Below are 24044 nucleotides of genomic sequence, written 5' to 3'. Positions count from 1 at the left end.
GGAGTATGCAGGCCAGGGTGGAGTAGGATGTAGTGGTGTTTGGGTGTATGTGGTTGTGTGTGTGTGGTGTGTTGGTGTATGAGGGGGATGGGGAGTGAGGTGTGTGCAGGAGCGTTCATGCAAAATGGCAGGTGGCTCCTTTAGAGTTATTGTGGCGAGGCACAGCAGCAGAAATGGGAGATAACACTGGAGTTCATGAATATTTGTAAATTAGTTTAATTTAATAGTTTTGTCTGATAGATAAGGCACAGGGATAGGTACAATTGTATATATATCGAGAGAAACATAAACTATGCAAAACCTCATATTTATGCATTATATCAATGGAACTGAAAACAAGTTATTTTTGCTCTTTACATCTGCTGTCTAGAAATAATCTTCTACTTACTGAATGCTAATGTCACCACTTAATTCTGCTGGATCACAAAGATCTAAGACGACAGTTGGGGTTTCTGCCATTCTGATTAGCCAGGCCCAGGTGAGTGTCAATCACATTAGAATGATTGCAGATGTAGGCAGTCAGATTGGCTTAGTGCAAAATGTTCTTTAACTTAACTGGTTCAATATCTAAGGACTGATATAAGCCCTTTTTGAGGCCCATCTGATTGGCCTTAGAGCAGTCATCTCTGCTATCAAGTGTTAGCATATTATAGCCCGTTGTCTTGACTTTGCAAAGGCTTGTTCATTGTGGAACAGTTTTTCAAGGAAATATATACATTCCTTTTGCACTTGTGAAATATTAATTACATATAACACAAACATACGGAATTATTGCAACAACCCATGAAATTTCCCAAACATTTCTGATCATCTTGCATCTTTCTCCACCACACCATAAAGAATTAATTTGACTGGAGAAATCAGCATGTGTTTGTTGTTTGGGGAAAATCTGCGGTAGAGTGGAAAAGTAATTAAATCTCAGTTTCTTGTCAACTGCAGATTTAAACACCACTCATAAATTAAGAGCATAGCAACATACAGCCATTAAGAACATATCATTAAGTGTTACTATTGGTTTGCTTGACACACCCATTATAATCAGATATACTAACATTCAGTTGAACTCTTGTTTGGACAATGAGTCTGCACCAATCAGGTGTACATATATTACGAGTTAAGATGTCATACTTACAGCCTCATCCAATAGTTTCCCTGTGCTCTTTTTTCCTGGAGACTTTGTTGAGATTGGAGAGGGTGAGGGAGGAGGCACTGAAAGTGTTTCTTCTTGTTCTATCTCTTTCTCCAGTTTTATTAACCCAGGAGGTTCCACACCATACCTTTAAAATAGGAATCTTATCAGATCATTAACATCTAGGTATATTACTTACAGTTCATAGAAGAATGTGAAATAACATACTATGTAATGATACTTCAAAATGTTGCAAAATGATGGGTCAACCTAAAACAGCTAATGACATGTGCAGGAGATCAGAACACTTTATAACTTGGAATCAACACTTTATATATGGCAAAGTACTGATATGAGGAACAGACAAAATGATATGCTTGCAACACAATCCAATGGGTTAAATCTTAAAAACAATACAATAATTGATCAACATGTCATAATTCCACCAGAAGTGTAGTTAAATGCATTAATGTCTAAATTGCATTTTTGTGGTACTCAATCCGTCCAATGTAAGCTCATAGGCTGTTGCTTGGCTAAAACTTCATTTTTCACTTTCACTTTGGTCTAAGCTCTATATTTCTGTGCAGGAAATGTCCTGAACAATACGTTTTCCACGCAAGCCGAACCACACTTTCTAGAATAATGACTGCCTTTTTGTGTACCTTAACCACGCATGTGCCAAACTACGCATATGCCTGGTTAAGGCACAGAAAAAGGCAGAGTGGATTGGGAGAGGACATGGTGAGGTAGATGGGGCTGGGGGTAGTTTTTTTGGGATGGGGTTGGATTAAGGGCTTTGGGTGGGTTAGTTGTTGGGCCTATTTTTAGTGGCATGGTGGTGGGTTTTGGTATTTTGTTTTTTAGGGCTTAGGGTGGGGGGGTCGGGCTATTTTCTTTTAGGAGTTTAGTTATTTTTATTTAGGGCTTAGGGTAGGGTAGTTTATTTTTAAAGGGGTGGGGAAGGTTTAAGGAAAGGCAGGAGGAGGGAGGAGAGAAGAGGCAGGATCGGGAGAGGACGCGGTGAGGTAAGTGGGGTTGGGGCAGGGATTGGGTAGTTTTTAGGGGAGGGGCTGAATGTAGGGCTTAGGGTGGGTGGGGGTCAGGGTTGTTTATGTAGGGAGGGAAGGCTTTAGGGCTCATGGTGGGTGGGGAGGGTCGGGGTAGTTTTGTCTTATGGGGCAGGAGTGGGGGTCACAGTAGGTTTTTTATCAGGGTTCAGGGTGGGTGGGGGGGTCAGGGTAGTTTACTTGGTGGGAAGTAGGCGGCCGGGGTACTTTACTTAGGGGGAAAGGTTTTATGGCTCAGGGCAGGTGGGGGGTCAGGGTAATTTAGTTTTAGGGGGCAGTGGTACGGGGTCGGGATAGTTTTAATTTTTTTAGGGCTTTGGGTGGGTGGGGGTCGGGATAGTTTACTTAGGGGGGAAGGTGTTATGTCTCAGGATGGATGGGGGTCGGGGTAGTTTTGTTTTATGGGGCACAGTAGGTTTTTTATTAGGATTTAGGGCGGGTGGGGGGTCGGGGTAGTTTAGGTATTAGGGGTGGAGTTGTTTTGGGCCTTAGGGCGGGTGGGGGATTGTATGATAGAACCACACATTCATTGTAAAGGCATGTGTGGTAAAGGCATGCGTGGAAACAACGCAGTCGTGGTTCCAACCGCGCTGTTAAGGCATGAGTTGTTTGTGCATGCGTGGTTCCATCATACAATCTTTCTGTGCTTCTTTGAACAACACATTCATCTAATTTATTTCTTAATTGCAGTTTTCTTTATAGAGTGTTGCTAACCACCCACTGGTGGCCTCAAAACACTATGAATCTTTTTGAAGTGTGGCAGATGGCCAAGTAGCAAATACATATTCTGGGAAGAAGAGGAGGGGACATGAACTAAATAATGTGGAAATAGGTGGGCCTTCAGATGTTTTCTGAACTCAACATGAGGACTGAGATGGATCTGTAATTGGAAGGTATGTTTGTGTCAGCCATGAGTTTTTTCAGGATTGGATGATTTACAGAAACTGTGGTAATATAAGGCTTTGTTGGTGCATAACTGAGCTTATATCTTATTAAAATCTAAAATCTTTCAGACTGTGCTAATGAGGAATCGGCCCTACTGGTCTCTCTGCATCTTTTAAAATGGGCATTGCAGATATTTCTGATACTTCTCACCACTGTCTCAATCTATCTCTGTGCTATGAAAGTTAGTTTCTCTTTCTGAGTTCAGCAGTAAAAGGAATATTTGTATAGGGGTACTGTTGCAGTGTGACAAAAATGCATATTAAAAATGCTAATATGAGGTTAAATTACAAGGGGCATGGCCGAGCTGCTGAATATGGCATCTGCAGATTAGTGGAGCTTTGACTGCCATGCCCCATCCAGTTTATAATGGTGGCAGCGAGACCCATCCGACCACCACTGGGTCTGCACAGTCTGGGAAGGACGGCTGCTCTCCCCCCAAAGTGCCTGGGGGCCCTGATCCACATATTGGGATCACAGAGGCAAGATGGTAAGGACCTAGTGTGCCGAGATTTACTTCAAAGTCCGAGGGCAGACCCCACACCGAGTGGGAGCACAGTGCTGCTTGCCTCCAACACACAGACATTGTTGGGGTAAAACCCTCTGTTGCCCAGCCTCAAATCTACTGATCCAGTGACAACTTCACACAGCACGGTACAGCCTCCTTTGTGGGCCACGAGCAAGCTTTCCCCCATGTAAGCCCCCAGCGGCTCTGGCCCACACAGGGGGAGAATGGTGGCATGTATTTTTCCACCCCTGGGCTGAAACCAGCACTCAAGTCTGCATAACAACACTGATCACCCCATTGCACTTGGTGTGCTCCTGGCTGCTTGTGCTCCCTGGGGGGGTAGGGGTTACAACAGGATGAGGTGCACCAGGACTGAACTGATGCTATAGTGGCTTATGCATGGTAGACAAATATGACCTTTGGCTGTCTTGAGCCTCCCTGGGTCCATGTGGAGGGGGAAACACCCTGCATGTGCATAACAGGAGAGGCTCCTAGGTGAGCTCAACAATCTGGTCAAATATGCCTGGAACCCACCGGCTCTGGCAGCATGGCTACAGCAGAGCCTTCTCCCACAATTCACTGATTCCAGGGCAGCCCTTGAGGCAAAAGTTGATGTGCTGACTGTTGACTTCACTCTTTTGTGAGAAAACCAGCATAAGCTGGCAGAGGAAGTCACCTGTAACACTACGGGCATTGCCATCTTAAATTACCTGCACTAAGGATCTCACTCAATGTATTCAACACCTACTAGACCTCTTAAACCAGCTCAAATTGATGGAGGACGGACTGGATGATGCAAGGGCTGTGTCCGCCACAATAACATTTGACAGATTGGTCCCCCAGGGGTGGGGGGTGGTTAAAGATGCTTGTAGCCCAACCATGCTTTTGTCTTGTTTTGTGGTAGAGCGAGCTCAAAGGGTTCGGCACAATGCCTCCTCCAGGCTCACAGCCTAGACAACTGGTTGCTCAACCACTTAGCCTCAGAGACCAAGATGTGGTGCATCTTGGAACTATAGGGGCTGTAAAGAAATGGCTCCCTGTTGCAGTTACCCCCCACTTTTTGCCTGATACTGATGCTGACTTGACTGAGAAGAGTGCTGGGACCCTGCTAACCAGGCCCCAGCACCAGTGTTCCTTCACCTAAAACGTACCACTGTATCCACAATTGGCACACCCTGGCATTCAGATAAGTCCCTTGTAACTGGTACTTCTAGTACCAAGGGCCCTGATGCCAAGGAAGGTCTCTAAGGGCTGCAGCATGTCTTATGCCACCCTAGAGACCCCTCACTCAGCACAGACACACTGCTTACAAGCCTGTGTGTGCTAGTGAGAACAAAATGAGTAAGTCGACATGGCACTCCCCTCAGGGTGCCATGCCAGCCTCTCACTGCCTATGCAGTATAAGTAAGACACCCCTCTAGCAGGCCTTACAGCCCTAAGGCAGGGTGCACTATACCATAGGTGAGGGTACCAGTGCATGAGCATGGTACCCCTACAGTGTCTAAACAAAACCTTAGACATTGTAAGTGCAGGGTAGCCATAAGAGTATATGGTCTGGGAGTCTGTCAAACACGAACTCCACAGCACCATAATGGCTACACTGAAAACTGGGAAGTTTGGTATCAAACTTCTCAGCACAATAAATGCACACTGATGCCAGTGTACATTTTATTGTAAAATACACCCCAGAGGGCACCTTAGAGGTGCCCCCTGAAACTTAACCGACTATCTGTGTAGGCTGACTAGTTTTAGCAGCCTGCCACAAACCGAGACATGTTGCTGGCCCCATGGGGAGAGTGCCTTTGTCACTCTGAGGCCAGTAACAAAGCCTGCACTGGGTGGAGATGCTAACACCTCCCCCAGGCAGGAATTGTCACACCTGGCGGTGAGCCTCAAAGGCTCACCTCCTTTGTGCCAACCCAGCAGGACACTCCAGCTAGTGGAGTTGCCCGCCCCCTCCGGCCAGGCCCCACTTTTGGCGGCAAGGCCGGAGAAGATAATGAGAAAAACAAGGAGGAGTCACTGGCCAGTCAGGACAGCCCCTAAGGTGTCCCGAGCTGAAGTGACTCTAACTTTTAGAAATCCTCCATCTTGCAGATGGAGGATTCCCCCAATAGGGTTAGGATTGTGACCCCCTCCCCTTGGGAGGAGGCACAAAGAGGGTGTACCCACCCTCAGGGCTAGTAGCCATTGGCTACTAACCCCCCAGACCTAAACACGCCCTTAAATTTAGTATTTAAGGGCTACCCTGAACCCTAGAAAATTAGATTCCTGCAACTACAAGAAGAAGGACTGCCTAGCTGAAAACCCCTGCAGCGGAAGACCAGAAGACGACAACTGCCTTGGCTCCAGAAACTCACCGGCCTGTCTCCTGCCTTCCAAAGATCCTGCTCCAGCGACGCCTTCCAAAGGGACCAGCGACCTCGACATCCTCTGAGGACTGCCCCGGCTTCGAAAAGACAAGAAACTCCCGAGGACAGCGGACCTGCTCCAAGAAAGGCTGCAACTTTGTTTCCAGCAGCCTCGAAAGAACCCTGCAAGCTCCCCGCAAGAAGCGTGAGACTTGCAACACTGCACCCGGCGACCCCGACTCGGCTGGTGGAGATCCAACCCCTCAGGAGGGACCCCAGGACTACTCTGATACTGTGAGTACCAAAACCTGTCCCCCCTGAGCCCCCACAGCGCCGCCTGCAGAGGGAATCCCGAGGCTTCCCCTGACCGCGACTCTTTGAATCCAAAATCCCGACGCCTGGGAGAGACCCTGCACCCGCAGCCCCCAGGACCTGAAGGACCGGACTTTCACTGGAGAAGTGACCCCCAGGAGTCCCTCTCCCTCACCCAAGTGGAGGTTTCCCCGAGGAATCCCCCCCTTGCCTGCCTGCAGCGCTGAAGAGATCCCGAGATCTCTCATAGACTAACATTGCGAACCCGACGCTGGTTTCTACACTGCACCCGGCCGCCCCCGCGCCGCTGAGGGTGAAATTTCTGTGTGGGCTTGTGTCCCCCCCGGTGCCCTACAAAACCCCCCTGGTCTGCCCTCCGAAGACGCGGGTACTTACCTGCAAGCAGACCGGAACCGGGGCACCCCCTTCTCTCCATTCTAGCCTATGCGTTTTGGGCACCACTTTGAACTCTGCACCTGACCGGCCCTGAGCTGCTGGTGTGGTGACTTTGGGGTTGCTCTGAACCCCCAACGGTGGGCTACCTTGGACCAAGAACTGAACCCTGTAAGTGTCTTACTTACCTGGTAAATCTAACAAAAACTTACCTCCCCCAGGAACTGTGAAAATTGCACTGTGTCCACTTTTAAAACAGCTATTTGTCAATAACTTGAAAAGTATACATGCAATTTTTATGATTTAAAGTTCCTAAAGTACTTACCTGCAATACCTTTCGAATGAGATATTACATGTAGAATTTGAACCTGTGGTTCTTAAAATAAACTAAGAAAAGATATTTTTCTATAACAAAACCTATTGTCTGGATTTGTCTCTGAGTGTGTGTACCTCATTTATTGTCTAGGTGTATGTACAACAAATGCTTAACACTACTCCTTGGATAAGCCTACTGCTCGACCACACTACCACAAAATAGAGCATTAGTATTATCTCTTTTTACCACTATTTTACCTCTAAGGGGAACCCTTGGACTCTGTGCATGCTATTCCTTACTTTGAAATAGCACATACAGAGCCAACTTCCTACATTGGTGGATCAGCGGTGGGGTACAAGACTTTGCATTTGCTGGACTACTCAGCCAATACCTGATCACACGACAAATTCCAAAATTGTCATTAGAAATTCATTTTTGCAATTTGAAATTTTTCTAAATTCTTAAAAGTCCTGCTAGGGCCTTGTGTGTTAAGTCCCTGTTTAGCATTTTCTTTTAGAGTTTAAAAGTTTGTTAAAAGTTTGAAATTAGATTCTAGAAACAGTGTTAGATTCTTTAAAAAGTCTTCCAACTTTTAGCAAAATAATGTCTGATACAGAGATGAATGTGGTGGAACTCGACACCACACCTTACCTCCATCTTAAGATGAGGGAGCTAAGGTCTCTCTGTAATATCAAAAAAATAACCATTGGCTCCAGACCTACCAAAATTCAGCTCCAGGAGCTGTTGGCAGAGTTTGAAAAAGCCAACCCCTCTGATGATGACATCACAGAGGAAGAAATTAGTGACTTGGAGGCCAATGTCCCTCCTCCAGTCCTAAATAGGGAGAACAGGACCCCTCAAGTCCTGTCTCCAACTGTGTTAGTCAGAAATGGTGAGTCCCTCACAGGAGGGTCCCACATTTCTGAAATCACTGAGGATGCTCTCAGTGAAGATGACCCCCTGTTAGCCAGGATGGTCAAAAGATTGGCTTTGGAAAAGCAGCTCCTAGCCATAGAAAGGGAAAGAAAAGAGATGGGCCTAGGTCCCATCGATGGTGGCAGCAACTTAAATAGGTTCAGAGATTCTCCTGACATCCTAAAAATCCCCAAAGGGATTGTAACAAAATATGAAGATGGTGATGACATCACCAAATGGTTCACAGCTTTTGAGAGGGCTTGTGTAACCAGAAAAGTAAACAGATCTCACTGGGGTGCTCTCCTTTGGGAAATGTTCACTGGAAAGTGTAGGGATAGACTCCTCACACTCTCTGGAAAAGATGCAGAATCTTATGACCTCATGAAGGGTACCCTGATTGAGGGCTTTGGATTCTCCACTGAGGAGTATAGAATTAGATTCAGGGGGGCTCAAAAATCCTCGAGCCAGACCTGGGTTGATTTTGTAGACTACTCAGTAAAAACACTAGATGGTTGGTTAACTGGAAATGAAGTGTGTGACTATGTTGGGCTTTATAATTTGTTTATGAAAGAACACATTTTAAGTAACTGCTTCAATGAAAAGTTGCATCAGTATCTGGTAGACCTAGGTCCAATTTCTCCCCAAGAATTGGGAAAGAAGGCAGACCACTGGGTCAAGACTAGGGTAACCAAAACTTCCACTGGGGGTGACCAAAAGAAAGGGGTTACAAAAACTCCCCAGGAGAAAGTGGGTGACACTAGAAACCAAGAAAAAGAGTCCTCTGTAGGCCCCCAAAAACCAGAACAGGTGGGTGGGCCCCAAGACACAACCCAAAACAAAGGTGGGTACCAGGGTAAGAACTGGGATGCCACTAAGGCATGGTGCCACAACTGTAAACAGTCTGGGCACCACACCAAGGACACTTCTTGTCCCAAAAACAAACCCCAGAACAAAATTCCAGGGGTAACCAGTGTAGCCATGGGAGATGACTCCTCAGATGAGGAGGTCTTCATAGCTTTCAACTGGAAAATGGGCCCAACAGGTGAGTTGGAGATTCCAGAGGGAAGTAGACACTTCCACCACCTACAGGTGAATGGAATCCCAGCCACTGCCCTGAGAGACACTTGTGCCAGTCACACTATTGTGCATGACAGGCTGGTGCTCTCAAACCAGTACATCCCAGGTGAGATAGCCAGAGTAAGAGTGAGCCTAGACAAGGTCACTAAGAGGCCTGTGGCTTTAGTACCCATGGAAGTGGGTGGCACTCTTAGCTGGAGAAGGGTAGTAGTCAGTACAGACCTCCCCCTTGATTGTCTCCTTGGAAATGACTACCCAGAGGTTAGTCAGAGCCCAAGAGAGGAACTGGTCCAGTGCCAGTCCTCTCCCAAGGATTCTGGAAGTCCTGCCTCTGCAGTAAATGCAAGCAGGCCCCAGAAGAAGAAGAAAAGAAAACAGAGTAGGAAGGGTGGACAACCTTTAGCCAAGGTTACAGCAAGCCAAGGAGATTCTGCTCCAGTAGGGGAGAACTCCAAAAATGGCCCTGATAAAGTCCAACCTGACCCACAAGAAGTCCTGGCTAGTCAGGCAACTGTTAAATCTGAGTGGGTGGCTCCTCAGCTAACAGAAGAAAGAGTGGAAGAAGGGTGTTTACTACAAGATGTGGTAACCCCCCACTCTAATACAGCAGACAGGCAACCTGAACCCAAAAAGGCCTGTAACTTAGCCCATTCCCTTTCAGGTGAAGAGCTAAAGGTGTGGTTCTGGGCACTGACAGCTGTCAGTGGCCTCTGCTGGGTGTTAGCCTTTATGGCTGCACTATCCTTAGCATGGTGGTCTGACCCCATGCCAAATAGCAAGTTAGGCCCCCTGACCCTATTGGTCATGGTGGTGTTACTCCAGCTCTGGGTAACCTCTCTGGGTAAGCTAGGGGTAACCCTGGCCAAGACAAGATTAGCAGAGGTGGATACCTCTAAGACCAAAATAGAAAGAATGGGTGGAGACATTGAAGAGGCAGACAAGACGCAATTCAGACTAGGTCCTATCACTGTGGAAGTAGGTCAGTTCCCCAAAGGGAATGACCTGAACAGAAGGATGTAAGGCAGAGTAGGCCCTGCAACTAACCAGCCTATTTCTCCTACTCTTCCTCGCCTGACAGACTAGGAAGACTCTCCCAGCTTGGGCTGAGTCTCCTGGCCTGTGGGCTGGGGGGGGCTTGTGTAAAGAAATGGCTCCCTGTTGCAGTTACCCCCCACTTTTTGCCTGATACTGATGCTGACTTGACTGAGAAGAGTGCTGGGACCCTGCTAACCAGGCCCCAGCACCAGTGTTCCTTCACCTAAAACGTACCACTGTATCCACAATTGGCACACCCTGGCATTCAGATAAGTCCCTTGTAACTGGTACTTCTAGTACCAAGGGCCCTGATGCCAAGGAAGGTCTCTAAGGGCTGCAGCATGTCTTATGCCACCCTAGAGACCCCTCACTCAGCACAGACACACTGCTTACAAGCCTGTGTGTGCTAGTGAGAACAAAATGAGTAAGTCGACATGGCACTCCCCTCAGGGTGCCATGCCAGCCTCTCACTGCCTATGCAGTATAAGTAAGACACCCCTCTAGCAGGCCTTACAGCCCTAAGGCAGGGTGCACTATACCATAGGTGAGGGTACCAGTGCATGAGCATGGTACCCCTACAGTGTCTATACAAAACCTTAGACATTGTAAGTGCAGGGTAGCCATAAGAGTATATGGTCTGGGAGTCTGTCAAACACGAACTCCACAGCACCATAATGGCTACACTGAAAACTGGGAAGTTTGGTATCAAACTTCTCAGCACAATAAATGCACACTGATGCCAGTGTACATTTTATTGTAAAATACACCCCAGAGGGCACCTTAGAGGTGCCCCCTGAAACTTAACCGACTATCTGTGTAGGCTGACTAGTTTTAGCAGCCTGCCACAAACCGAGACATGTTGCTGGCCCCATGGGGAGAGTGCCTTTGTCACTCTGAGGCCAGTAACAAAGCCTGCACTGGGTGGAGATGCTAACACCTCCCCCAGGCAGGAATTGTCACACCTGGCGGTGAGCCTCAAAGGCTCACCTCCTTTGTGCCAACCCAGCAGGACACTCCAGCTAGTGGAGTTGCCCGCCCCCTCCGGCCAGGCCCCACTTTTGGCGGCAAGGCCGGAGAAGATAATGAGAAAAACAAGGAGGAGTCACTGGCCAGTTAGGACAGCCACTAAGGTGTCCCGAGCTGAAGTGACTCTAACTTTTAGAAATCCTCCATCTTGCAGATGGAGGATTCCCCCAATAGGGTTAGGATTGTGACCCCCTCCCCTTGGGAGGAGGCACAAAGAGGGTGTACCCACCCTCAGGGCTAGTAGCCATTGGCTACTAACCCCCCAGACCTAAACACGCCCTTAAATTTAGTATTTAAGGGCTACCCTGAACCCTAGAAAATTAGATTCCTGCAACTACAAGAAGAAGGACTGCCTAGCTGAAAACCCCTGCAGCGGAAGACCAGAAGACGACAACTGCCTTGGCTCCAGAAACTCACCGGCCTGTCTCCTGCCTTCCAAAGATCCTGCTCCAGCGACGCCTTCCAAAGGGACCAGCGACCTCGACATCCTCTGAGGACTGCCCCGGCTTCGAAAAGACAAGAAACTCCCGAGGACAGCGGACCTGCTCCAAGAAAGGCTGCAACTTTGTTTCCAGCAGCCTTGAAAGAACCCTGCAAGCTCCCCGCAAGAAGCGTGAGACTTGCAACACTGCACCCGGCGACCCCGACTCGGCTGGTGGAGATCCAACCCCTCAGGAGGGACCCCAGGACTACTCTGATACTGTGAGTACCAAAACCTGTCCCCCCTGAGCCCCCTGCAGAGGGAATCCCGAGGCTTCCCCTGACCGCGACTCTTTGAATCCAAAATCCCGACGCCTGGGAGAGACCCTGCACCCGCAGCCCCCAGGACCTGAAGGACCGGACTTTCACTGGAGAAGTGACCCCCAGGAGTCCCTCTCCCTCACCCAAGTGGAGGTTTCCCCGAGGAATCCCCCCCTTGCCTGCCTGCAGCGCTGAAGAGATCCCGAGATCTCTCATAGACTAACATTGCGAACCCGACGCTGGTTTCTACACTGCACCCGGCCGCCCCCGCGCCGCTGAGGGTGAAATTTCTGTGTGGGCTTGTGTCCCCCCCGGTGCCCTACAAAACCCCCCTGGTCTGCCCTCCGAAGACGCGGGTACTTACCTGCAAGCAGACCGGAACCGGGGCACCCCCTTCTCTCCATTCTAGCCTATGCGTTTTGGGCACCACTTTGAACTCTGCACCTGACCGGCCCTGAGCTGCTGGTGTGGTGACTTTGGGGTTGCTCTGAACCCCCAACGGTGGGCTACCTTGGACCAAGAACTGAACCCTGTAAGTGTCTTACTTACCTGGTAAAACTAACAAAAACGTACCTCCCCCAGGAACTGTGAAAATTGCAGTGTCCACTTTTAAAACAGCTATTTGTCAATAACTTGAAAAGTATACATGCAATTTTTATGATTTCAAGTTCCTAAAGTACTTACCTGCAATACCTTTCGAATGAGATATTACATGTAGAATTTGAACCTGTGGTTCTTAAAATAAACTAAGAAAAGATATTTTTCTATAACAAAACCTATTGGCTGGATTTGTCTCTGAGTGTGTGTACCTCATTTATTGTCTAGGTGTATGTACAACAAATGCTTAACACTACTCCTTGGATAAGCCTACTGCTCGACCACACTACCACAAAATAGAGCATTAGTATTATCTCTTTTTACCACTATTTTACCTCTAAGGGGAACCCTTGGACTCTGTGCATGCTATTCCTTACTTTGAAATAGCACATACAGAGCCAACTTCCTACAGGGGCCATTTGTTTTCTACCAGCCTCTTGGCATATGCCAGAGGAGTAGTGAAATGAGGAAGAGCTGAGATCCTCCTAGGGGTTGGAAAAAACAAGGTTTATGCTAATGGACATGTCTTGGTAAAGGGTCAGCAAGATGGGAAACCAGTAGTTTTGAGTGTCATCTCTGAGCCTCTCATTGGTAACCAGGGCATCTGTCTAAGTGCTTACTCGTCTGGACCGTGATCCCCTAGGTATTGGAGGGAGACTATAACTGTGTGCTGGGTATGACTCTGGGTCGCTCCTTGCCCCCTCTTCCTCAGTGTCATGCCATATCGGCCTCTAATATGCTCTGAGCTTGGCAAGAAGTACAACATCTGGGAAATTTCTAGCACATAAAATAATGACTTTGGAGAGATTACTACTCTTTGACACAGCTCAATCACTGTAGGTGTAACAGGTTTGTAGCCCCCCCTGACATTCTTCCATGTGTAGTCTCCACCTCACACTATTATAAGATGCTGTGAGACTACAACCCTCTATAAATCCATTGACGTGGGGGAGGCTCCTTGCCCCCATTCTGACGTGGCATTTACAGACTTCAGTACTGAAAGACATCACATTTACCAGCATCCTACAGGTACATAAAGACTTGTTTTTTTAGGTCAATGGGAGTATGGCATCATACCCCCTGCTCTAATGAGAAGCATTGAAGGATGTCACTAGAGGGTTTTGTATGCAAACGGTTGTGGGGGTACATAGGATTCCTCCTTGTAAACCTCTGTGAGGTACTTCGAACAGCTGCTCACTGTACGCCCAGAAAAGGCAGATGAAACTCTCCTTCCTTGACAGCCTGGAGAAACTGCAATGCTTCAATTACAGAACCTATCGGTCTTAAACCCATAAGGAACGAGATAAAGCCAGTCGTCCACTGTCACACCTGGTAAAACCCCACTCATTAGCTCAATTCCACAGTCTACTCCATCTTATCTCCTCCACAGGAGATGTTTTGACTACCCAACCCGCCATCCATGGTGCATTCTGCACCTACTATGTGGACTTGTACTGACCTCCTACAGGTCCCAGGCTGCATTAAAATTACTCACTTTCTCAATCCTCTCCTTCTACTCCATCTCTCAAACACTACTTGGCAGACCTTGATCTTCCTTTGACACTGCATGAACTTAGAGCTGTTCTGCATAATCTGCTCCAGGGGAAAGTATCCGGTCCGGATGGGATCCCATCTGAATTTTACACCTTCTTCATCCTACAGTTGTCACCCCGCCTGCTTGCGCTCTAAATATCCTTCCTCAAACAAGGGCACCTTCCACAATTGTTGAAAGTGGCTGTAATCTCTACAATGCTTAAATTACTTAGGAACTCCACCGACTAACAACCTCTAGTAATCTTCAATGCAGATTTTGAAATTTTATCAAAGACACTGGCTAACTGTGTGCTCCTGTACGTGCCAGTCCTGATCCATGCAGAACGATCAGGTTTTACCCCTGAGCGTAACACCTCCCATATCCTGAGAAGACCCTGGGAAATTATTGCACCCTAATGCAGGATGCATAGCTCTCTATCTAGAAAAAGCATTCTATTCTATTCTATTCATTAGGATTACATTAGGATTACATGGAGGACATACCATTAAAGATGGGGGCAAATACATGTCCTATATGCCTCCTTAATTGGCAAGATCAGGCTGTGACAATGCCTCTTTCAATAATTCATTGTATGCAGAGGCACATGTGAAGGATGTCACCACTCTTCCTTGTTGTTTACATTTGTGATGGAAGAATGGTGATCAAATTGCAGAAGTCAGGACAGTGGTAGTGCATTTGTACCAGGATGCTTCATTGTTTTATGGAACAATATCCTCTTATATGTCAGAGATGTTCAATTAGGTCTGACATCAATAATGCAGATTTTGTCAGACTTGGAGAAAGGCTCCAGATTACAGGCCAATTGGTCCAAATCTTGCATCTTCACCCTTAGGGCGGATTACCTCATCCTCCTGCCAATCCCATTGAACCCCAATTGAATAGTGAACTGGCACTAGGTCGGATCTGGTGGCTTAGTGGACTATGGCATCCACTTTAGAAACCTGTGTTCAACCTCATGGTCACAGGTTCAAATCCCAGCAGGTCCACTCAGCCTTTCATCCTAAATTCTGAGGTCAATAAAATGAGTACCATTGAGTTGGGTAACAATAAATATCTGTGCCTAGATACCTGTGGGTTATGTGCGCTTTACAAATACACGTGTTATGTTTAGATACTTGGGGATACATATATATCACTCTGCTGCAAATCGTCAGGAGGGCAACCTTGGAAAGGCACTTCAGTTCTTAAAAGTATAGGTCGCATTTTGGTCAACACTGCCGCTATCAGTAAATGGCTGAATAGCCCTGATTAAAATGGTAGTGCTCCCATGCTTATTATACCTGTGTTGTTGGGGGGTTTCACTTACTACCCTTAAACTCCCAAATGTAGCAGGAGGCTTGAGACTATCAGATTTCAAACAACGTGATATATTGGCACAATTGCAGTGCCCGCCACACTGGTTGGCTGGACAGCTATTACAAGTGGCTGGCTGCACTGCGTGAGACTGGAATTCCATACGCTGCTTCTAATAATAAAGTACCCATCATCAGGATCCTCCCAATTGTTATTCACCACACAAGCCTGCCTTTGACTCTCAAGATCACTCCTTAAATGCACATCTCACTCTTCCCCACAGCGATTCCCCTCTGTGGGCTCCTGACCACCATCGTGACAATCTACCCATTGCACACGGGCTTTGAGTGGTACCCGGTATCCCCACACTATCTGACCTATTTAATGCATTAGAACTGCGTACATTTGAGGCCCTAATAACTGAATTTGATTTCCAGCCAAGCTATTTCCTTACCTATAGGCAGATTAAATGATTGTTGTTCACCCTATTTCACAATCGGTGCTCAGAACCGCTCACTAATGCAGTGACCCAAACTTATTCTATGAGAGATCCTAATAGATTGGTTTGATGGCTTTATAAAGCAAATATCCAACAATGGTCCAGACCAGAGGTTCTCTCCACACAGAAGACATAGCCAGGGTGTACCATGACTCAGAGCCGCAATGTATATTTGTTAGACCTGACAGCCTTAGGGTGGTCCTCCCCCAATGTTCTGCTTGCCTCCCTCCACTTTTCTGACACTGTTTTTGCTGGTTTTAGGATTCTGAGCACTTTATCACTGCTAACTAGTGCCAAAGTGTATATGTTCTCTCTCTTAAACATGGTATCATTGGTTCCTTCCCTATTGGCATATTTGATTTACTTGTAAGACCCTAGTAAAGTGCACTACATGTGCCCAGGGCCTATAAATTAAATGCTACTAGTGGGCCTGCAGCACTGATTGTGCCACCCACATGGGTAGCCCCTTAACCATGTCTCAGGCCTGCCATTGCAAGGCCTGTGTGTGCAGTTTCACTGCCACCTCGACTTGGCATTTAAAAATACTTTCCAAGCCTTAAACTCCCCTTTTTCTACATATGTCACCCCTAAGGTAGGCCCTAGGTAACCCATAGTGCTATGTAGGTAAAAGGCAGACGTGTACATGTGTGTTGTATGTGTCTTGGTATTTGAAAACTCCTAAATTTGTTTTTCACTACTGTGAGGCCTGCTCCTTTCATAGGCTAGCATTAGGACTGCCCTCATATACTGTTTGAGTGGTAGCTTCTGATCAGAAAGGGGTAACCAGGTCATATTTAGTATGGCTAGAATGGTAATAGAAAATCCTGCTTATTGGTGAGGTTGGATTTTATATTACTATTTTAGAAATGCCACATTTGGAAAGTAAGCATTTCTCTGGACTTAAAAACCATCTGTGCCTTGCAGCCTGTTCCCAATCAACATCTGGGCTGGGCTGGTTGACAGCTTCTGTGTGCATTTCACCAAGACAACCACAAACACTGGACACTGAGTCACACCTGCACTCATGTGCATATTGAATGGGTCTTCCTGGGCTGAAAGGGTGGAGGGCCTCCCACTTACATTACAAAGTCCAGTGGCCTGCCCTCAGACAATGGACTGCCAAACCCCCTACTGGGACCCTGGCAGACAGGATTGAACTAAAAGGGGAACTTGTGCACTTCAAAACCACACTTTGAAGTTTCCCCCACTTCAAAGGCATTTTTGGGTAAATAAACTGGGTCTCTGACCCAACTAACTCAGACACTTCTGGACCAGAACCTGCAACCTGTCAAAATGAACTGCCTGGCTGCCCAAAGGACTCATCTGTACGGCTTTGCGGAGAAGCACTGCTGCCCTGCTGTTGCCCTGCTCCTCTGCTGACCGCTGACTTTGCTGAGAAGTGCTCTCCAAGGGTTTGGTTTGAGCTTGCCTCCTGTTTTCTGAAGTCTCAGGGCCAAAAAGATTTCATCTCTTCAGGAAACTCCTTGTGCGCCGAACATCGACACACAGCCTGCCAGAAATTACGCACAGCCTGCTTTGCAACCGAGAAATCGTCGCACAGTCGAACCAGAACGATGCAGCCCAACTTCCTGAGTGGAAATCCAATGTGGCGTTTAACTTGTGACAGAGAATTCAATGCACCGTCCTACCAGATTGACGCACAGACAAACTGGAACAATGAAGCCGATTCCCTGAGTGGAAAATTAAAGCAGCGCCTGCCGTGTGACAAAATATTTGACGCATCACCCTACCGGATCGACCCAATGCCTGAGACTTCTTCCAGTGCACCTAGAATTTCCACGCATCATCCCTGGGCATCAAAAAGATCCCTGCAGTGCAGTGAAGAACGAAGACTACGCGCCAAAAAACGATGCAAGCTTCTTGCAGCGTGGAAAGAAATTACGCAATGTTTGTGCTGCGCCAGAAAATCCAAAGCACACCTTATTTATCCATGCATCTCCTCCTCTGTGGTCTTTGTGCATGTTTTTTTTCACACAAACCAGGTACTTTGTGTAACCAAGAGACAACTGTTGATTTCTAAGATTTATGACTCCTTTGAAACTTGCAAAAGTGATATTTCCACTTCTGCTTATTGAATCTTTATCGTTTTGGCCCTATTTTATTCAGATAAATATTATCTATTTTTCTAAACCTGTGTGGTGTATTTTTGTGTTTTTTTCACTGTGTTACTGTATGATTTATTGCACAAATACTTTACACATTGCCTTCTAAGTTAAGCCTGACTGCTCCGTGCCTTGCTACCAGTGGGTGGACACAGGATAATTTGGAATGTGTGTAACTTACCTTGACTAGAATTGGGGTGCCTACTTGGACAAGGGTGTATACCCCTGCCAACTAGAGACCCCATTTCTAACAATATTGCAGTACCAACACAAGGTTTCTTGTAACGCTCACTTCAAATATATTCAGTTGAATATCCTTAATTGAGTATACCTCACACCATTCTGAATCTCCAAGATCTACTTGAGAGCACCCTTCCTTTGTCCTCAATACCATGCACAGAATACAGACCTGCCTCATATATTTTGGTCCTGTGGCTCATTTACAACTTAATAGTACCGGCTCATAGATGTACTGCAGTAGGATACAGGGAGAAGGCTGGATATTTCTCTAAACAGCTTAATAATGGGCCTGTTTCCTCACCAGCCATGAGTTGAGCTACAACACAATTCTTAGATTTGAACCTGCTATTGGCCAAAAAAAAACACTACAATCAATTGGAGAAGCTCGACCTCGCTGGCGGTCCAGAACTGGTGCATAGTTGTTCAGCCTTAGGTGTGACATCTGAGAGTGTCCACCTCCATAAGGAGGAATGAACAGGTTTGCAGAAACACAGAATCACACATGACTGGGACACATTTTCAAACACATCTACTCAATGCATCAAAGATGATACCCACCCCCCATAGAATCTCCCCCTGACATCACACACTATCATGGATACCAATGTTCATGCACGTTAGTTCTAACACAATTTACACCCAAGCTGTCATGCAGGCTCCGCTAAAAGGACTGAGGACAATAAACAGACCGGGGGACAGATACTGGTGCTCATTACTCATTCTAGCTTATCCTGATGCAAGGCAGAAGAAATGAATGGGAGGGAGTGCGCAGACTCGGAGAGCCCGGGTGTCAACTTGTGGGAGGAGGAAAGGTACTAAAACTGTATGTTGATACTTCTAGTAGTCTTATACGGTACTGCCAATTGAGAGCTTTACCACACAAACCATACACTGATTGCCATGTTTATAATGCCAATAAAGTGATCTTTAAAAAAATTTGATTAAATTGCATCATGCAGAATAGATATTCCATATTCCTAAAATATCCCATGAGATAAATTCCTGCAAGTGCTAGTTTTGCTAGCAGTAAACCTGTATGTACAATCATCATGCGCAAAACCAGAAAAGTGTGCTGTGCTGCTGTTATCAAGAAAAAACAGGGGTTCGTCTGGATATGTTTCCTCAGTCAAAACACACAGGGTATGTTCAAGCACTATTAGACATATAGGGCCTCATTACGACTCTGGAGGTCTTAAGCCTGCCAGGGCCACGGTGGCAGTTGGACTGCCACCTATGTGGCGGTCTGAGTGCCACATTATGACGGTGGTACAGGGGCGGGGCGGTGCGGTGCTGGCAGTCCTAATCCACCAGGGCAGCAAGCAGCGCTGCTCTGGCGATTACGAGCCCCTTCTCCGCTGACAGTAACTTGGCGGTAGCCCCGCCATGTAAAGACTGGCGGAGACGGGATGCAGGAGGCCCCAGGGGGGCCCCTGCTCTGCCCATGCACTTGGCACAGGCAGTGCAGGGGCCCCCATGGCTTTGCAGACAATGAACAGTGCGACAGGTGCTGATGCAACCTACACACTGCACTCAATTATGAGCCAGCATCAATTTTGTACGCTGTTTGCCACTGACGCAGGAGGAAACTCCTAATGGGGCCCGCAGGATGGAGGCTGCACTGGCAGTAACCTGACCGCAGGAGTTTGGCGGACAGCCTTTTCAGTCTGCCAAACTCATAATGAGCCCCATAATGATTTATGAAGCAGCAACCAAATGTATCCGAGAAATAGCATTAATCAAAAAAACAAATCTGAGACATTTATACAAATATTACACAGCAGAAATGGAACAGGGTGGGTCCTTGAGTCGCTATGATGTAATCTTAGTTATTACAGCCGCTACTAGTGTCATTTTCAAATTATCATGCTCATCTTCACTGTATTATCAGTTATGAGGCTTATTAACCCTTTACAGCCTCCAGTAGTGCCTGTTATTGTGAATTAATGACTTACAGCATGAGTCTGCCAAGACTGATTGATGACCGCAAACTTAGCCCTAGCATATTCTTTATCACTGTGATCATATTCCTGGCTGTAAAAGTTAATTTCTACAATGTGATACTCAGCCTATTGATATTGTAGATTGCTTATTGTATATAGCCCTACAATTGAGGATTGCAAACTCCAAGAAAAACTGCAGAAGTCCATTTTTTCATAGACTCCTATCACCAGTCTCAGGCCTTTTTATGTCACTAAGAGCTGAGTTCATTGATTCATCACTTTCTCCATTAAAATACGTTTTTACTCCTGGAATGTGCTTATAATAATTAGCCTTGTCTAACAGATAGCAACACTGGCTACAATTGAAAAGGGTAGGTTTATAGTTGTTTATTGTGTCAGTCTTGTGTCTGGATTGACAGAGCAGCTATCTGGAGGATGTATTGTTACAGATTCTTTAAAATAAGCATAAAGTTTCTTTTTGCTCTAACCAAAGTAGTATTACCTTTTCATTGCATGCTATTGGATATTTGGTATATTATTCTGCGTTCCAAGAAGGGCTTCCATTGGATTGCTTTAGAGAGTATTTTACAAATGAAAATTGCATTCAAATATAATGTAGTTAGTCACATACAGTTCCTTATCTCCTATATGCATTATTTATAGCAAGTCATAGTTTTTTTCTACATTTTCCTAAGCATTGTCAAAGCCAATGAGACAGATTTTAATTTGCTAAACATAATTTATGAATACACACTGACATTATGCTGATTGAAGGTGGAGACACTAAAGCCCTCATTACAAGGCTGGCAGTTTTAAGACCGTCAGCCCTGCGGTGGTGGTCAGGACTGCCGCTGCTGTGCGATCCGATCGTCACATAGAGACCCTGGTGGTCAGACTGCCAGGGCTCCACCATCTCCGCCGGGATCGGTGATCCTGATGGCTTGACAGTGGATTGAGGTTGCAAACCGCACTTGGCATGGGCAGTGCAGGGCCCCCCTGCCCAGCACCATCGCAATGTTCACTATCTGCAGGTGCACCATGCAGGTGACAGCGTTGACACCGGCTCAATTTCAAGCCAGAGATAATGCTGCCACCTGTTTCCCGCTAGGCGGACAGGTGGAAACCTCAATTTCTACCTGCCATCCTAGCGGGAAACACCTAATAGGTCCGGCGGGGTGGTCGCCTGTTGAGCGTTGGGCTCCTGTTGGGAGCTTCATGGACGGGCTTTCCCACCCTTCAGACTCATAATGAGGGCTACAATGTCATTAGCGCCAACATGATTTAACTTTGATCAGTGTTCAAGGGGGTATATCTGATTCCTGAGCATCTATCTAAGCAAGAGAGGTACCTCTGGAAAGGGATTGAGAGGAACAATAGCCCTCATTATGAGTTTGGCAGACGGGAAAGCCCATCCGTCAAACTCCTGTAGGGGGGCCGCCACCTTTGTGATGATCACGGCGCCCGAACTATTAGCTGTTTCATGCTAGGCCAGCAGCCCGAAACCTCAGTTTCCACCCTCTGGGCTAGCAGGAAACAGGAGGCAGCATTGTCTCCGGCTTGAAATCGAGCCAGTGGCAATGCTGTCACCTGCATGGTGAACCACCACCCTTGCAATGTTCACTGTCTGCATAGCAAATGGTGAACATTGCGATGGTGCTGGGCAGGGGGACCCCTGCACTGCCCATGCCAAATGCATGGCCCCCCTGTAGCCCCTTGCATCGGTTCTCAGGCAGAACTTTTTATGGTGGTGACATCGCCCTGAAAATGTTGGAGCCGAACGATGGCAGCGCTGCAGGTAGTGGTGCCCTGGCGGATTGTGACCTCCACCCGCCCTGAACCAGTCAGGATCACCGTTCCCGGCAGAGATGGCGAAATCCTAGTGGTCTGACTGCCAGGGTCTTAATGTGGCACTCGGACCACCACAGCAGCGGCAGTCCTGACTGCCACCGCGTGGCTGAAGGTCTTAAGACTGCCAGCCTCGTAATGAGGCCCAATATTTCTTTTACAGTACTATAGAGAATTGTTGCCTATACTTAACCATACAGAGATCTCCACCCCGTGGCAAAGATCTCTGCATGAAAACTGATACGGAAAAGGAAAACAATTAATTAAACTTCGAAAATGTTTATAAAAATATTTTTATGTTAAAGATATATGTAACCTAATTTTTGACATATTTATTTCATATGTGCAACTAAAGGCAAAACTGCTACAGCACTAATTACATTTTGATTTAAAAACTAAATAATTTTTCACAAGTTTAAAAGAAAACATACGTTTTCAACCAAAGTAAATGAATCTTTTTTGCTATTTATTGATACATTATTTACACTACATACATTTTAAAATGCAAAAGATTTATAATTTATTAAGAAATATATACTACTTTTTTTTTTAAGAGTACATTTAATTCATTTATATTTGTAACTATTTTCAATAACTTTATGAAAATGTTTATCATTTTCTATGGGAGGGCGATGTAATACCAGAGGTTGGCCATGTGTGACACTAGACTTACTACTATTTTATTATTTTAACTAGTAGCTTACACACCTAACTTAGGCTCCCCTCCCTTTTCAGTGGGTGGAGGTGTGGAAGTCTACACTTTTCACTAAATTTATACTCAGATGTTGTGAATAGCAAAAAGTAGTAAAGTTACTCAAAATGTATGAGTAAAGTTACACATGTAAATTACTCACAAGTCTAACTTACTTTGGTCAACAGCCCTGACATTTTGCTAAGTGCCCTTTGAATAATATATTAAATAACCACTATTCATACATTTGAAATCAAAAGTACATTTCGAAAAAGCATAGGTTTCATTTGAACTCAGTTTTCATTTTTTAGATTTTATCATAGGAATTTACTGACAGTCAGTACACAATGAAAAAACATTATAACCCTGGATTCCTTTAGAATCCCCAAAATGTGGGAATAAAACATTTTCCTGTATTGCTTTTGTGAGCTGACGTCCCCTCATTCGTCATAATTAAGAGTTGCACAGTACTGAGGCGGTTTTAATGCACAGTAAAGTCACATGCAATTTTACTGGGCATTACATTTACTGTGCAAATGTGAGTAAAAATCCATGGAAGGGAGGATGTGCTGTAACAACAAATGGAATTTGCCATTCCATGGGGTTTTTGCACATACATTTTCCACCTGCTGCGGCTAAATGTATGTGGAGGCCAGTGTGGTAACTGTTTGGTAATGGGGGGAGGAGAGGGATGGGGAAGCTTTTTTTTTATTATAGACGGGCAGCGTTATATTCTTTCCCAAGTTTTTTTTTTTTTTAAAGTGAGTCTTGGCTACTGCTGCCTCGAAAGTCTCATGCAAGTTTGTTGCCTTATTTTCTAGCTGGAAAAGTTGTGTTTGGTTCTCCCATGCCCAGTAGAACCAGGTGAGGGAAAATCAAGCAACATATGATCAAGTGGTGTAAAATGTTGTGCAAACTGAACACCTAACATAATGTATTAAGGTTCCTCTAGCAAGGTTATAATCAGGTTCTGTATAGGTTCTGCTGCTGTACAATACTGCATATAGACATTTGAATTTATGAACTTAGGCCCATATTTATACCTTTACACACAAAACTGCAATAGAGCAGTTTTGTGTGTAAAAGTATACTGCTGGCTAGCACCATTCCTGGACGCCGGCTGGGTGCCATATTTATGGCGGTAAGATGCTAACCTGGTGGAGGAGGCGCAGGGGAAACCGGAGGTTGTGTGCCAAATTATGGTGCTACACTGGTTACAGGCTAAAAATTGCCTCTAAGCAGAGTAACACCATTTCCTGGCGCACAACCCCGATCAACATGGCTCCTGTCTTAGTAAAGACAGGAGTCATGTCCTCTACCCTAATGGCCATGCCCAGTGGACAAATGTCTCCTGGGCATGGCCATTGGGGTCAGTGCCATGCATGGGGGCCCCAAGTTAGGGACCCTGAGAGGGGGAAAAATATTTACCTGGACTTACCTGGGATGGAT

At 46.1% G+C, this 24044-nt stretch overlaps 1 protein-coding gene across 2 annotated transcripts in view; it reads right to left on the bottom strand.

Moving 5' to 3' along the window:
• The window catches only part of GAS2 (growth arrest specific 2), a 570246-nt gene that overhangs the window by 194425 nt on the left and 351777 nt on the right, over positions 1 to 24044 (bottom strand). For both annotated transcript variants that reach the window (XM_069221948.1, XM_069221949.1), the window contains exon 6: positions 1133 to 1277. In XM_069221948.1, the coding sequence (XP_069078049.1) occupies positions 1133 to 1277 (145 nt within the window). The remainder of the gene's footprint in view (positions 1 to 1132; positions 1278 to 24044) is intronic.

The sequence above is a fragment of the Pleurodeles waltl genome, chromosome 3_1, assembly GCF_031143425.1.
Source record: "Pleurodeles waltl isolate 20211129_DDA chromosome 3_1, aPleWal1.hap1.20221129, whole genome shotgun sequence".
In the NCBI taxonomy this organism is placed as follows: Eukaryota; Metazoa; Chordata; class Amphibia; order Caudata; family Salamandridae; genus Pleurodeles; species Pleurodeles waltl.
The sequence above is the reverse complement of the archived record's forward strand: the minus strand, read 5'-3'. Positions and strand labels throughout refer to the sequence as shown.